A 15,759-nucleotide genomic window follows, 5' to 3' on the forward strand; every position below is an offset into this window, starting at 1 on the left:
CGAATCTTTCAGCCACAACTGCCCGAAGCTTTATCCTACTAGCCAGAAGTAGGATACATTCTCTCGACTTGACAGTTGAGACCACTAACTCTTCTCCCCTTCGACTAACTGACCCCCCAAGCACCCTCGTGGCACTAACCGCAGGACTCGCTTTAGCTGCTGAAGATAGGACGCTAAACACTTGGAGAACATAGCCTTCAAGCGCGCCTGCAATTTGTCAACTAACCACGAGATTTCGACGATAAGTCAGATACGGTTTAGGGAATACTGCATCAGGAATGACAAATTCAAGGGCTGGTACGAGATCAAGGCAGAATCACAGGGAGGGATTATGTAACTAGCATCATGGCCCTTTAGGCTTAGCGCCTCCGGGCGGAATAAATATCCATCCATCCATCCACGCCATTGTGCCCGGCAAAATGCCAAAGCCTCTACAGCACGAAGATAGAATCCAATTAGCACTCGAGGCCTTACGTTCAGGCCAAATCAAAATCATTCGCAACGCTGCGGATGCGTTTGGTGTACCGAAGTCCACTCTCCACAGACGCGTCAAGGGGGGCGGTACGCGTCAAGAAGCTCAAGTCAAGAACCGAAAGCTACGCCCAACTGAAGAAGCAGCCTTGATTCAATGGGATCGAGTCATTGGGACGACCGTGGGATGTCGCCGACGATCGGTTATATCCGACAGATGGCTGACCTTCTTCTCCGCGAGCGTGGAAGGCTTCACTCTACTCGACGCGTCTCAACTTACATCCACCCCGGTCCCGGCAATGACTGTCGGTGAGAACTGGGTCCAGCGGCTTCTTCATCGGCATCCCCATCTGGAGACGAAGTATTCTAGAAAGTACGACTATCAACGGGCCTTATGCGAGGATCCAGAGAAGATTTCAGCGTGGTTTGCACGAGTGCAAAGGACCATCAACGAATACGGTGTTCTTGACAGCGACATCTACAACTTTGACGAGACTGGTTTCCAGATGGGTGTTGCAAGCACGTCTAAAGTGGTCACTCGATCTGACCGACGGAATCGACCTGTTGTTATCCAGCCGGGAAATCGAGAGTGGACAACTGTCATCGAGTGCATTAACGCATCCGGCTGGAGTGTTGACCCGATGATTATCTTTGAAGGAAAAGTCCACATTTCGTCGTGGTACGACGGCTCAGTGCTGCCAAAGACATGGCGGATTGGAGTCAGCGATAACGGCTGGACAACCGATGAGCTTACCTTCGAGTGGCTTCGAGAAGTCTTCGAGCCACAAACTCGAAAACGGACTGTTGGTCGATATCGGCTTCTCATTCTCGATGGTCATGGAAGCCATTCGACGCCTGCATTCGACAAATTCTGTACTGAGCATCGGATCCTTACAGAGTGTATGCCTCCGCACTCGTCGCACTACCTCCAGCCCCTTGACGTTAGCTGTTTCGCTGTGCTTAAGCGGACGTACGGCGACCTTGTCAAAGCGAAGATAGCACTCGGGGTTCATCACATTGACAAACCGCGATTCCTCGAACTGTTTCTCGAAGCTCGGAAAAAGACATTCAATACAAAGAACATCGCAAGCGGCTTTAGAGCTGCAGGGCTCTTGCCTTTCGATCCAACTCAGGTTCTTTGTCGGCTACAAACCAGGATACGGACACCGAGTCCCCCTCCTACCCCTATCCAACCGCCAAGTCTGCCTCTCAAAACGCCCGCAAACATCGTCGAACTTGACTCTCTCCAGAGGAAACACCAGAGAGAGATAATCCCAACAGATCAGGCGCTTCAGAAAATCATCAAGGGCTGCCAGATGGCGATGCACAATGCTACTCTTTTGCAGGAAGAGAACTCGCGACTTCGAGCTGAAAATGGTCGACAAAAGAGAAAGCGGGCACGCCGAGCTTTCATTCAAACAGGAGGGACTATGACGATTGGAGAAGGGATGACACACATCGAGGCCTCCCAGAATGCTCGTCAGAAGGGTCAAGGAAGCCAGGAAGCTCGTCGAGAGGTCGAAGAAGGAGAGGTGGGGCCATCGGACACGACTGCGCCAAAGGCACGAAAGCGTGCGCAGCCGAAGTGCAGTGTTTGTGGCTCAATCGAGCACAACGCCAGAAAATGCCCTTGTAAATAAGGGCTCGAATTATGTAGAATGCATTCCGAATAGACTCTCTTTTGTGTTGTGAGGTGCGTCCGAAGTCGACGTGGTGGGGTGTGGGGCAGAAAAAGTGTCCCACAAGGTTGGTGTGTCCCAGAAGGTGATAGATTACGTTAATACATATCCTAAAGTGGATCCCTGATCTCATGAAGCCCCGTACATCCTCCTTTTCTGGCTTATCTCCTTACAATTTTGCCCCTCTCTGCTGCGGATGCTCGTTGGTTAGTTTGTACGAATAGTAAGCTGGCTTGAAAGGCTAGACTCCAAGTGTCCAACGTCCTATCTTCGGCGGCTGAAGCGCGCTTACTCCGTGTGACACGAGATGAAGGGGGGTGTTAGTCGGGGTTTAGGAATGGTGAGGCTAGTTTGCTTCATTCTGTTGTTGTTCAGTCCTCAGACGACCTGTGGCAAATGGCAAAAACGTATCGTCGCCCGCACCGCCCGCATGTTGGGGGACCAGTCCTTGTCATCCGAGGGCGACTTTCCTCCCAGGTAGAAGGAGAGGTTCCCCCTGTGGACATCCGTACATTGCAGCATCTCCCTACGGTGTTGATCCCATTGCTTGCATCGGAAGAGGAAGTGGTCCACTGTCTCTCTGGCTTCGTCCACACGTACACTGATCTGACGGTGCTGCTTTGATGCGATGCAGGTATGTGTTGAGCTTGGCCATGCCTATTCTAAGCTGAGCAAGCACGCCGGCCTCGCTTCGGGACAGGTGGTCGTATAATAGTTGGGTGTGCTTCCCTGGTAACGCTATATCGACTCTCTTGGAATGTCTGCCCACTTTGTCAGGTAAGGACGTGGGCGGTGCCCGCTTTGCACCATGCGATACGGAGGGCTGTTGACCGCATGGCAGGATCGCTGCGTTTGCGGCTACGTTTGCAGAGTTCTCGGTATACCTACCATGCCATGAATCGTAACCCAGCGCCCACTTTTGCATGGTAAACGCATCCCTGCATCATCCACTTCTCGGGTTCTCTCCTAAACTACGAATAGCAGCACTGAGTCGTCATTCTGAGCATCTTGGGAGGCCCATGGTTAAGAGTTCATAGGTGTCTTAGATCTTGAAGGGTCTCAAGATACATTCGTGAGAGGCTCTGTTACTGCTACATGGGTATGCAAGTGGAAGGCTGAGCTCTCGGACGAGGGCTGGGGCGATAGGTAGGTAGTGTTCCACATTTCTCGCACCCCCGGAACTGGGTTAACCACACGACCCCCACCGTCCATAGCAAGGATACCCGTGTAAAGAAGGAGTGGCCCGGGGACAGCCGCAGAGCTGCGGACGCGTTGATCTGCGACTACATGGACGAGTCGGACATCAAGATGATTACGGCCGTCTACGAGAACATTGTTGCGGCGGTGAAGGGCGAGACGACTATCCTGGAGTACAAGATCAGAGATGATCTGCTTAACAAACATTACAAGTACTGCCTGGACGCCGAGGCGGCCAACAGATGCTTGGCTGCCATGGCGCAGCAGACCACAGACCGTTATCCTCACGCCCGAATCTCGAAATCGACGCCGGGTACCAGTAGCGCAACCATAAAACGAGTGCTTGAGGCCATCTCAGATAGAATATCGTCCCCCGTACGTCTCCACTCACGAGACATTCTTTATTTGCCAATGCCGAAAGGTTGTTCTTGACCTATCGAGAGAAGATGCCCTTCAAGACTCTCGACGTTGAAAGACTGCCACCGCGCTAACGGTTCGAACCTCACTCGTACGATATCATCATCGCGCCCAATGTTTTCTACACGACGTCGTCGCTCGAAGGAAGCACTGCAAATGCTAGGAGGTTATTACCAGGCGGGTATCTCCTATTGCTGGAGCTCACAAACCCGGTGGCTGTGGAGCAGCATGATCTTCGGTGCTGCACCGGAATGGTGGTTGGGTGTAGATAATGCTAGGGAACTGGCTCCTATCGCATCGCCTTCGCCGCGGCACTCGGCATTGCGAAAAGCCGGTTTTGCGGGAGTCGATGCTATCACCGCTGGGTCGACGGCGTGGCTTCGCCGACCTCGATTCTGGCGTCTCAGGCACCTCGATGGCCGCGCGCGGTTCCTGAGACGCCTGCTCGCCGCACCCGCTTCATCGCAACCATTGCCCCCCCCCCCCCCCATTGTCGAGAGCCTTGTCTTTGCCGGTAAGGGCAAGTTCGGAACCTTCCCGCATTGCCGAGGAGCTCTCTGAAACACTTGGGTATTTCTGCGGCAAGATACAGCTTTTTGACAGCCTGCCTACCGATGAAAAGGCACAGGAGCTCGTTTCATCTATGACTACCTACCTAGGTACTTTTGTAATCCTGGTAGCCAATCTCGACAACCCCATCTTTAGGAGCTTTACCGAGAATCAGATGGAAGAACTCAAACACCTGTTCGATGTAGCAAAACGTGTACTTTGGATTACACGTGGCGCCTTAATACCAGACGAGTGTCCTTCTTTTCGACGGCAAGACGGCGGCGCCGACGGCAATTCGGGCAGGGGTCCCCCAAGGCTCACCCCTTTCCCCTGTTCTCTTCATCCTCTACATTTCCTCATTATACAAGCAGCTAAAAGACGAGCACCCTCACTTGGCTATAACAGGGTTTGCGGATGACACCAACCTTCTAGTATTTGGTCGAAACCCCGAAGCCAATGTCCGGCAACTAGAGGCGGCGTGGGAAACGTGTATACGATGGGCGGACAGTCGGGGGATGAAGTTCGCCCCGGAAAAGAGCGAACTGATCCATTTCAACAAAGCGGCGGCGGCAGTGGACCGAACAAGTAAACCTTGCCAACCCAAGGGGAGGCACCAGCCCCGTTAAACCAGAAGGGTCTGCCAGGTTCCTGGGAGTCTGGTTGGACTGGAAACTCAACTGGGAAGGCCCACCTGGTGGCGGTGGAGAAGAAGCTGAGGACTCCAGAGCTATGCCCTGTCGAGGATCGTGGCAAAGACATGGGGGATGGGGCTAGCCAAAGCGCGAGAAGTGTACACAAAGTGCATCCGGTCGGCGCTGGCCTATGGCGCATCATCGTTTCACATCCCCACGGATGTGGGGAAGGCGAGCCGGCAAAGAAAGGCATCACTAAGGCCCTCGGGAAGGCCCAGAACAAGAGCTTGCGGATTGTGGCGGGTGCCTTTAAGTCTACCCCCAATCCGTAATCTCGAGACAGAGACATGGGTACCACCATTGGACTTGTACCTAAACAAACGGCTTGCAGATTTCGAAAACCGACTCCAACGACCCGATCTGGACGACGGTCGAGGCGGCAAGAAGACGGCGGCGAGCGTTGTCCTCACCGCCTGCCGCAAGATTCAGCAGAGACTCAGCTCGAGGAGGGGCAACAGGGGCCGACCGCGAACCTTGGGACCTCAAGGGCCTACGGCGGTGGAGAGAGCCGCGGGCACGGTCATGCGCTGGACGGGGGGAGCCGTTGATACGAACAGGGTAGTAGAAGAGGCTTGGAAAGCCAGGTGGTTAAAGGAACGGGACGGCAGGGGCAATCACCAGGCCGGCGGACGACTTTGACCATCAGCAGGAGACGCTATTCCGGAACGAAACCCTAAGGAGGCACGACGGTCTCAGCAAGGCGAAGAGCTCACTGCTGATTCAAATCCGGACGGGAGCAATAGGCTTACGGGACTTTTTGTTTACACGGGGAGTCCCGGAGGTTCTGACTCCTGCCTGCGAGTGTGGCGAGGGACGAGAGACTGCCGAACACCTGGTAGTGTGGTGTTTGGCCCCACCGTTGACTAGAAGATGGGAGAGAACTGGAATTCGGACACGACGGGACTTTTACTCTGTTCTACACGGCATCAATCCCACGACTGCACGGCTCGCGAGGAGAGTTCTCGACTGGGCTGATGGACTCGGGGAAGCTGCCGATGTACAACTTAGCCAGGAGGCTCGAGCTGGAAGCGGCGGCCTGAAGCGCCCCCGTTCGGAGGCCAGGAGGCCTCCTCTCTTTGTATATGTGGGCTCACTAAAACGCATCGCTCCTTGATTGTTGGTATGGGTTTTTCACCCGGCCCGGGAGGGCACGGTTTTCCTGTACACTAAATAGCTGACGGTCCGGCACGCCCTAGGGCATAGCGGAGTATGAATAATAATTAATACCAGACGAGCCTTGCCACATAGCTTCGGTCGCCTTCGGCCGTGTGATGCGAGCCGAGACGCCCTATGTAAGCCTGAGTGTGCTCGATATGGCTGATGAGCAAAGCTATACCGCCGCTAACAAGCATCTTGCCGAGCATCTCCGTCGAAAATCGATTCCGAGAGTGTGGTTTGTCCTTCTATTAAAGCTACCAAATAGTGTGGCTGATGCGTGGCGCTGTGCATGTTTCCTGCTCGAGGGCGGTCCACAGGCGGGGTACCGCAGGCCATCGACAAACCCACTCAGGATTAACCCTAAGAGATCTTTAAAGGGCAACATAAAAAGAAATACACTCATCCCTCATGCCATACCCCCATTAACGCGCACCACTTGGCCCGACACCCAAGACGAGGTAGCTAAGAAAGCAATGACTTCAGCCACTTCTTCGGGTTCTCCGATACGTCCCTGGGGGTTCCAGCTAGCGATGGTCTTAAGCAGCTCCTCGCTCTTGCCCTGGTAGAAGAGCTCCGTGCCTGTGGGGCCTGGGGCGACAGCATTAACAAAGATGCCTTTGCGGCCGAGGTCCTTATTCATAACGCGCGTCATCTGCTCGATAGCTCCCTTGGTGCTATTGTAGAGCAGGTACCCTGGCATAACGGTGGAGGCGGTACACAATGTGGTTGATAAGAAAATGATGTGCGAGCCTGGGGCCATGTGCGGAGCGGCAGCCTGTTGTTGTTATCAGCGGCTAGGTCGACACTAGGTAAAAGTGAGGTAAAGAGTTGGCTAGAGGGCTTGCTTACCTGGGCCAAAAAGTAAGGACCCTTCACGTTCAAGGCAAAGGTACGGTCGAAGTCGGCCTCGGTCGTGTGCTCAAGATCCTTCATCGCCAGAACACCGGCGTTGGGCACCAGGATGTCGACTTTCGAGTACGCCTCGACGGTTTGCTTGACGAGCGACTGTACGCCGTCGATGGTACTCACATCGGCGCGTATGAGACGGGCCTCGCCGCTGTTGAGGCCTTGCACCTCGGCGAGCGCCTGGTTGGCCGCCTTCTCGTCGGACGAGTAGTTGATGACCACCGTGGCACCGAGGCGGGCGAGGGCCAGCGCCGACGCTTTGCCGATGCCTTTGGAGGCTCCGGTGATAATGGCGACTTTGCCGCTAAGAGATGAGCCGAGAGAAGCCATGACTAACAGATGAGTTTGGCGAGTTGGCGCGGGTGCTTGGCCGTTGAGAGGAGCTTAGGTTCCAGTTTAGCGCCTTGCCTTTTGAGGAGGATGTGCAAGTTTGCGAAACGCTTGCGAGCGTCGCGAAGGTATGTTTCTAAGTCTCTTGGCGTTGGGAAACAAAGAGGGCACTTTTGGCGAGCTTACCTTGGTCTTTTTAAAATGTCGTCCAGGAAGCAGGGTTGGAGACTGTGGGGAGGGGAGTCAACGGACGTGGCGAACCTTAACTCCGTGGTTATTCATGGTTGGCAAGACATTTCCGGCCCCATCTTCTCGTATCACACGGGACTCCCCCTCAAAATTCCAGCTTATGGAGAAGGCGGGCACATTGGACAATTTAGCGAGTACAAATGAATAACTGGAAAACAACTTCGTCCCACCTCTTCGACCAACTGGGATACTCCAAAACCCGGTAATTACCTCCCTCTAGCGTAACATTACGTCAATACACACGGACCGGAGTACGCGATTAGGATACGCAATTAGGCCATCATTTTTTCCAGCCCCCGCTGCTGATGGTGTCAGGCATTGGGCGAATCCGGCCCATGAAAACGTGCCAGGGAGCTTCTTTGTTTGATGGAAGCATTGTCTATGCTGTTTAGGGCCTTCTTCGCCAGGCTTCTCGATCGGTCAATTCGCACTGCTGTCGCTCTTGAGGTACCTATGTGATGCAAAGAACTGGCTCGTTCTCTGACGGGACAAAGGAACACCCTAAAGGGAGACCACAAACGAAGATGGACGGTTCTTAGTATAGAGAGGGCTTTGGTGTGCTTGACCTCAGCCTAGGTCGCGAGACTTAAACTATATCTACGTTCAAAGCGCTGCACTTCTCTTCCGACGAATCCATCTCCTTGTCGTGACCCTGCACACGGCTCTCCAACTCAGCGATACGCTTCTTGAACTCGGCTTCCTCGTGCCAGGTCAAGGGACTTTTGCTCGCAAACAGAAAGTCCATGGCCTCGAGCGTGCGGCCGGCGGTTTCGGGGAAGAAACAGTAGATGATGGGAATGTAGACTAACATGGCGGCACCAAAGACGTGGAAGGTGTTCTCGCCGATGCCGGCGAACATGATAGGCAAAAGCAGTGAGCCACCGCCAAACCCAATAGCCCAGCCAGCGACGCCGAAAGCGTTGCCCTTGGCACGGAGCCAGGTGGGAAAAATCTCGGTCGGGTAGATGAAAGGAATCATCAGCCAAGACGAGCTGAAGACGAGCACGTAGACAAACACCATGGCAGCCGCTGCGGTGCCGAACTGCTCCTTCTGGTCCGGGTGGTTAAGGGCACCGCGGTTGAGGCCGCCGATGGCGAAGAGGACGATGCTGAGCACGACGGCACCCCAGTAGAGAGTGCTCCTCCGGCCGACGCGGTCCAGCGTGAAGGCAGCAATGGCAGTGCCGAGGATGCCAACCATGCTCATCAGGGCCGAGAGCCAGTTGGACTTGAGGTCGTCGAAGCCGGCCGTGCGGAAGATGGTACCCGAGTAAATCACGACGGCGGCGATGCCGGTTCCGTACTGCATCAGTACTTGCAGCCAAAAGGCCAGTTGAATGCGACGGCCGATGTGGATGTCGCCCGAACCAATGCCGAAGAACATCTGTACATAGTTCATACTGTCGGCCTCCTTATCCATCTCGATGACGGTAACCATCTCCCGGAATTCACGTTGCGCGTCGAGGTGGTTCGGGTCGTCGTTCCCTAGGAGTTTGATGATGATCTCACGGGCTTCCTCGCGGCGGCCAACCTTGATGAGCCACCGCGGCGACTCGGGAATCAAGAGGGACCCGATAAAAAGCAGGACGAGAGGGATGGCCTGGGAAGCGAAACAGAACCGCCACCGAAAGGCGCCGCCCCCGAGCTCGGTGAAGGATGTTCCGAAACCCACCCACGCGGACAAACTGATACCGGAGAAGTTTGCAAGAAAGGTCAGGGCGATATTCTTGCCACGGTGCGCTGCAGGTGATAGTTCGGCGGTCCATGCTGGGGCAATGACGATGATGAAAGCAACGCCGCAACCGGCACAGAGTCGAGCGACCAGTATGTGGGCAAGGTTTACTGCTGAGGCCTGGAGGACGACACCGAGTGTGCACCAGAAGATGGCTAGCCAGAGACCCTTGATTCCTGTACATATTTGTCAGTTATCCGCCGCGGTCGATCTTCGAATGCGTCCCGGAGGTCGGGGAGAGGAAGGTTCGGACGACGTACGTCCGTGTTTATCGGAGATATGACCAGCCCAGAAGGCCCCCAAAAGCGAGCCCGCGTAGTATATGGAGACAATGCCGCCCTGAAGTGATGGGTTGATGACCTTTCCATGCTCGTCGGCGAAGCCCATACGTCGCTGTGAAGAAAAATCAGTTACTTACATGTATCAGTCAGTACCTTGGGCCGGTTTCCGGCTTGGATATCGGCACGGAGCAGGTAAAGACTTACACCATAATCGGGCGCCACATTCACGGCGCCCATTACGCCTTGGCTCATGCCTTCGTAAGCAATGGCTAGGGCAGAGACGGCTATGATCAGGTTCAGCAGCCTCGGCCCTGGGAGTGTCTTCCAGTACTCGCGGTTTGGGAACATGGTGGGGATTGCAATGAAAGCGGATTCAGATGGCAAAGAGAAAGGTGTCGCAACCTGGAAGTGCTCTTACGTGAAGGATGAATGTTGTTGGATATAGTGGAGTGTTGCATCTCTATATATCGATGACTTGAATCTTGGTCTCCGCGTCTACGGCCTGGGGAAGTGAAAATCTGGGGAACGTCCAGGTCCACGCGACATGCACGCGGGGAAGTTCCACAGCCGCGGGCCCGGGCCACTCTGGTACCGCTGCGGTGGAATGGATCACGGACCTGCTTGCCTGGCAGGCCAAGTTTCGGGGATAGAACGAAGGACTGAGGAACCTTTGTGGGTCCTCGTGTCGACGTTTCGTCTCGACTTTCCCATTCGAGTCTAGTTGTTGGCAACTTGGAGAGTCACCTCCACATTTTCGCCATAGTTCCATCCGCGGCATTCAAGGGGCATGCTGACCACAGTTATTTCCGGGCATGTTACTAGTGCTGTGGATCCATGTATAACGACGCTGCCTCCCGCTCGACTCGAGTCTCGAGACGAGTTCTGTCCGCATGCTTACCTTGCTTTCCCATGGGGAACCTACGTTCGAGAAACGGCTGGTTGGTACCATCCTGCCCCAGATCGCAAGCCTGCAGCCGGCTTTACTAACCTTCTTGAGTCTAGTCTCACCTGCCGGTCAAGACATGTTAAATGTTGGTCTGCCGGGATCCTTGCAGCCCTTTGTTTGGTCGCTGACAAGTATTAGGCGATGAAGCACGGCCGATCTGCGGCAACTGTCAAAAGTCCAGCCGCGAGTGCCGGCAGGTAGAGCATCAGGAGACATCAATTCGCTTCCATGATATGAGGAGGCATGCCCGCGCGCCTCGGTCCAGGTCCAAGACGCCGGGTAGCAGCAGTAACAGTAGCGGAAACAGCCCTTCATCCGTGATCCAGCCTCAGGGGAGCCATGATCAAAGTCTCCATGAGGAACAGGCAAGTCCTATGGGCGACGGGCAGAACCCTGGGCAGGAAGTGGTGGCCTCGCAGCCGTTTACTGGCGCCCCCCTGATTTCCATCGCCCAGCTGGTCCACCCGCAACCCGCCTCTCCGGACTTCTTCGTCTCAAGCCCATGGACATCAATGGCGGACCCGTCTCCAGCGATCTCGCCGAAATTTCCACCAAAAATGCTAGTTGGTCATGAGGCAGCCCTGCTGCACCACTACTCGGTACACCTCGGCCGGTGGCTGGACTGCACCGACGCGTCGCGACAGTTTACTCTCAAGATACCCGCGCTCGCCAAGACCCACCCAGTCTTGTTGGAGGCCGTAATGTCGTTCGCCGCCAGGCACATGGGAGACGCCGAGGCCGCGAACTTGGCGCACGAGCGCTGCATCACCGTGCTCATCGTGCTGTTAGGCTCGGAACGAGTGATGGATGACGATGTGCTACTCTGCGCCATTGTCATCCTCCGCGTCTTCGAGCAGCTGACAGCTCTCGGCAATGGGAGTGATCAGGAGCGGCACCTGGCCGGCTGCAGCGCCCTCCTCCGGGCCTGTCAGGGACCCCGGGTTGACCCATCCGCCCCTGGACTGCGCGACGCGGCTTTCTGGGTCTACATGCGCCAGTGTCTGTACAACGCGTGCATCAACCAGCAGGCGCCGAACGTGGACTTTTCGCTAGCCCTGCTTCCCATTCCCACCCCCTTCACACCCGACGACACCCTCCGATGCGAAACGGCGTGGGCCAACACCATGACATGGATCTGTGCCACCATTGTCCAGTTCTGCTTCGGCCCGCATACCCAAGACCACAGCACCAGGATGCCAAGGTGGCAAGAACTGAACGAGGCGGTGGAGGACTGGGCCAGGACACGGCCGTCTAGCTTCGACCCCATCTGGGAGGGCGATGGGTGCTCCGAGGATAGCCCCTTTCCCGAATACTACTTTGCCGCCGACTGGCACGCCGTTGCCTTCGGCTTCTATCACCTGGCCTGCATTCTGCTGATACTATACAAGCCTGCCCCGCGTTTTGCCATCCGAAATGCCCAGGCGCAGGGGTTGCGAACGGAACATGTGAGTTCAAGGCTCTAGGTTCCCCCGTCTTGCAATACTGAGCGGAGCTTAACCGTTCTACCCCCCATAGGCACAGATTTTGGCGCATGCCCGTGGTATGTGCGGGTCCTGCAAGAGCGAGCCCGGCAACGTGCCGGCTAGAATAACCTTGTGTCACAGCCTCTTCCTCTGGGGCGGTCTGTTGGACGATGCGCGCGAGAGGACGTGCTTGGTGCAGCAGCTTGAACAGCTCGAGCGCGACCACGCCTGGCCAACAGCATGGATTATATCATCGCTCAAGAAAGAATGGGGAATATCTGAATCACAGCTGGAACCATAAGGGCGAAATTCCGGATTTACCATGTATGATCTATACTAGTAGCCCTGCCGACATCCCGTCAAACACCGTCCGAAAAGCTAATGACGGCGTATCTCCCGTTCCGTACCCACGCCTTTCCCGGCGCCTCATCCTCAACCCTCTCCATCGTCTCCTTCGTCAGGCCAACACAAACATCCGCCTTATTCGTCCTCAATGCCAGAATCTTCAACCCCCCTCGCAGCGGCCCAATAGCGTCCTTGAACGGCGTTGTATGCGGCCATCGCATCTCGCACCAACTTCCTATAGTTGAGATCACCCTTAAACACGACCAGAGACGAGTCTAAGAGATCTCGGTGCAGCTCCGGCGCTACCTCAGGCAACGCCTGGAAGTCGAAGCCGGTTGTCCAAAACGCATGTTCCGCCACGCTGACGATGCCGCTTTCGCAGCACGCGCGCATCCGCCTAACCAGCTCCTGTACGCTCAGATTGCTGGCACCCGGGAACACGGTGGGATCAGCGAGGGCCGACAACAGCACGTCTATGTCGCGCGGCGTGACATCCGACACGAACCACGGCATGGCCTTGACGTGCAATTTAACGGCCGACGCTAGCCCGGCGTCGAGCAGGTACAGCGCGTAGACCAAGTCGGTGAGCAGCTCGAAGCCCGCGTTGTCTAGGACCACGTCGACGCGGCGCTGCGGTGCGCCCCTGCGGGATCGGAGATGGTCCCACGCCGCCGGCACGTCGTTGCTGACGATGCGGGCCTGGCCCTCGCGGATGGCGGCGCTCCCTTGCAGGGAGCGGAGGTGGTCAAGGCTGTTGTTGGTGAGGGCGCTCAGCAGGCTCAGGTCAGTCACGTTGCCCCAGAGCGCCATCTCGGTCATCTCGGAGAAGAACAGCCTCTCGGTTTCGGCGTCGTCGGTGGCTTTGGCTATGGTGAGGGCGCCGGTTGCTTCGGTGAGCGAAACGTATCGCTCGCTGAGCTCTTGGACGGCGGTGTGGGAGGCGACAAAGGCGCTGAGCTTCTGCCGCGCGAAGATGTCGTAGTCGCGCCAGAACTGGGAGCGGGCGAAGAGTGTTTGCACACATCTGTTCGTGGTGAGAATTGGACCGTGGGGACAAACAAGGAGGGGGAACACTTGGCATACCTGTAGAGATAGCATTCCGCAAAAAGCCACGGGCAATTGTGCCAAGTTATGTTGCCGAAAGACTGGAGCTGTGCGTTGTAGGTTTGAATGTCGGGACAGCCATCCGAACTCAATGGACTAATAGACTTAGTACATCCGGTCAACATCGCAAGGGGGTCGGAGTTTGTGACAAGGTCTTGCCAGGTGCAACCTACTGTAACTGATTGTCCTGCATGATCTCACCTTTGATGATTCTCAGGGTGGCTTGTATACGGCGTCCCTCCTCAACGTGCTCCTTGTCCGATTGCCCAAAAGACTCTTCCAAGTCGTCCACCATGTTTTGCACTATTTTTGGCCACCTAGTTGTCGCCGTTTCGCGGGCCATGGAGCCTTTTTCAGAGGTCCAGACCTCTCTTGGAGGCTCAGGACGGGTGGCAGAAGCCATCTTTGCGATTGATCGGATGCGGGAATGCCAAATCTGTCATCGGGTGAAGTGAAGTTTGCGGGTTGGTTGGACCAGCTGCAAGTAAGAGAACTAGAGGGGTCGGGTATTCTTTTCCTCGAAGTAGGAGCTTGAGAAAAATTCACGATCAATTTTAACTTGTATCTGAGATATGTAGATGAAGCCAGCCGGTGAAGACAAGGTCAAACGCTGGTCCGCAGTTGTGGATCACTTACACGTTATGGGGCAGTATCCTACCCCGATTAGGGAACTCGTGTCGAAACCCATCGAGACGAGGAAGCTGCCGCGAGACTCTTGGCACCATGTCTCGTTACGTCTCGTCTCGAGATAGTTCCACGCCAAACTCGAGGCCGCCTCGGCACGACATCCGTTGTTGCTCTCAGTCGAACCCGATGTCCGATGCGGGGGATCCGGCCCATGTCAACAGAACGAAGGGCCGAGAAGAAACCCGAGGAATTAGGGAAGTGGTTTCCCAGAGATATGTATATAATAATGACATGACCATCGTGAGAAGTGTTGAGGAAGACAGATCCAGCAACAATCTTTTGGCGTCTTTTATCCCTAGAGACAAGACCTCAATGGGCTCCCTACCAGATATGGACCACTCCGACCTCAACGGCCCTGCCACCAATGCGGCTCACAGAAAGGGCAACGGTTGTTCCCCAGATAAAAGAAACGGCGTTCATAGGCGCGCCGACGGGTCGTTGGACCTAACGGTGCTTGGAATGAACAGCGGTACCGCCATGGATGGTATTGACTGCGCACTCGTCCGGTACCGACAGAAATCCCCGACCGCTCCCCTTCACATGGAGGTTCTGAAGGTATGTGAACAACACTTTCTTGCCGCGCCCGTGGTTAGACATTCCACTCATGTGGCTCCATGGCGAGATAGTACGACGAAATACCTGTACCACAGCGGATGAAGAAGCCCATCCTGAAGATGCTCCGCGAGACCAAAACAACACCGAGTGCCATATCCCAACTGAACGTCCAGCTCGGCCAGATGTTCGGAGATGCCGTGAGCGAGTTTTGCAATAAGCACCACATCGATATGGGCAGCATCGATCTCATCGGCTCGCACGGCCAGACCATCTGGCTGCTCAGCATGCCCAAGGAGGGCGAGACACGCTCGGCATTTTGTCTGGGCGAAGGCACCATCATTGCCGCCCAGACAGGCATCACAACCGTCACCGACTTCCGACAGGCCGAGCAGTCTGTCGGCCGTCAGGGCGCGCCGCTGGTCGCACTTATCGACGGCCTATTGCTCCACCATCCAACCAAGACCCGGCTGTGCCAGAACATCGGCGGCATCGCCAACCTCTGTCTGATCCCGGCCGACCGCGACGGCGGCGTTGATGCCATGATTGACTGGGACTGCGGGCCGGGCAACATGTTCATCGACGCTGCCATGAGGCACTATACCAACGGCGAGCAAGAGTACGACAAAGACGGCCGGTGGGCCGCACAAGGCACCGTCAATCAAGCCATTGTCGACGACTTCCTCTCCAACAACAACTACATTAACCAACACCCACCCAAGACCACGGGGCGCGAAGTCTTTGGCGACAACGAATGCTACGAGATCATCGCGGCATGTGAGGCGGCCGGCTGCAGCCCCTACGACACCGTAGCAACCGTAACACGCATTGCAGCGAAAAACGTTGTGCGCCAGTACCGGACTTTCCTACCCAGCTACGGAATCGACCCGGACAGCATTGACGACATCTTTATGTGCGGTGGCGGCGCGCACAACCCCGAGATCGTAGACTACCTACGGCAGGAACTGCCGCGTGCGCGGATTTGCTCGCTTGACGAGACG

General features: G+C 55.7%; 6 protein-coding genes across 6 annotated transcripts in view; 3 read left to right on the forward strand and 3 right to left on the reverse strand.

The window, feature by feature from the left end:
• Positions 1 to 419: 419 nt before the first annotated feature.
• Positions 420 to 6,119, forward strand: CHGG_02130 (uncharacterized protein; the record flags this gene model as incomplete). Its single annotated transcript, XM_001221350.1, has 10 exons — positions 420 to 2,063; positions 2,267 to 2,356; positions 2,785 to 2,856; positions 2,928 to 3,076; positions 3,365 to 3,722; positions 3,942 to 4,278; positions 4,719 to 4,802; positions 4,919 to 5,248; positions 5,337 to 5,524; positions 5,655 to 6,119. The coding sequence occupies 10 exons, from the start codon at positions 420 to 422 to the stop codon at positions 6,117 to 6,119; spliced, it is 3,717 nt and encodes a 1,238-aa protein (XP_001221351.1).
• A 450-nt stretch (positions 6,120 to 6,569) lies between these two features.
• Positions 6,570 to 7,399, reverse strand: CHGG_02131 (uncharacterized protein; the record flags this gene model as incomplete). Its single annotated transcript, XM_001221351.1, has 2 exons — positions 6,570 to 6,938; positions 7,013 to 7,399. 2 exons carry the CDS (start codon positions 7,397 to 7,399, stop codon positions 6,570 to 6,572), a joined length of 756 nt encoding a protein of 251 aa, XP_001221352.1.
• An 835-nt stretch (positions 7,400 to 8,234) lies between these two features.
• On the reverse strand, positions 8,235 to 10,009 carry CHGG_02132 (uncharacterized protein; the record flags this gene model as incomplete). Its single annotated transcript, XM_001221352.1, has 3 exons — positions 8,235 to 9,556; positions 9,641 to 9,773; positions 9,866 to 10,009. 3 exons carry the CDS (start codon positions 10,007 to 10,009, stop codon positions 8,235 to 8,237), a joined length of 1,599 nt encoding a protein of 532 aa, XP_001221353.1.
• A 542-nt stretch (positions 10,010 to 10,551) lies between these two features.
• CHGG_02133 (uncharacterized protein) lies at positions 10,552 to 12,070 on the forward strand (the record flags this gene model as incomplete). The annotated part of the gene is made up of 2 exons (XM_001221353.1): positions 10,552 to 10,603; positions 10,740 to 12,070. 2 exons carry the CDS (start codon positions 10,552 to 10,554, stop codon positions 12,068 to 12,070), a joined length of 1,383 nt encoding a protein of 460 aa, XP_001221354.1.
• Positions 12,071 to 12,550: 480 nt separating this feature from the next.
• CHGG_02134 (uncharacterized protein) lies at positions 12,551 to 13,922 on the reverse strand (the record flags this gene model as incomplete). The annotated part of the gene is made up of 3 exons (XM_001221354.1): positions 12,551 to 13,439; positions 13,499 to 13,615; positions 13,693 to 13,922. The coding sequence occupies 3 exons, from the start codon at positions 13,920 to 13,922 to the stop codon at positions 12,551 to 12,553; spliced, it is 1,236 nt and encodes a 411-aa protein (XP_001221355.1).
• Positions 13,923 to 14,242: 320 nt separating this feature from the next.
• CHGG_02135 (uncharacterized protein) overlaps positions 14,243 to 15,759 on the forward strand; it is a gene marked incomplete at both ends in the record, with an annotated part of 6,390 nt that continues 4,873 nt past the window's right edge. The window contains 2 exons of the mRNA XM_001221355.1: positions 14,243 to 14,761; positions 14,857 to 15,702. Coding sequence (XP_001221356.1) covers positions 14,243 to 14,761; positions 14,857 to 15,702 — 1,365 coding nt within the window. The remainder of the gene's footprint in view (positions 14,762 to 14,856; positions 15,703 to 15,759) is intronic.

Source organism: Chaetomium globosum, genomic scaffold, assembly GCF_000143365.1.
Source record: "Chaetomium globosum CBS 148.51 scaffold_1 genomic scaffold, whole genome shotgun sequence".
NCBI classification, from domain to species: Eukaryota; Fungi; Ascomycota; class Sordariomycetes; order Sordariales; family Chaetomiaceae; genus Chaetomium; species Chaetomium globosum.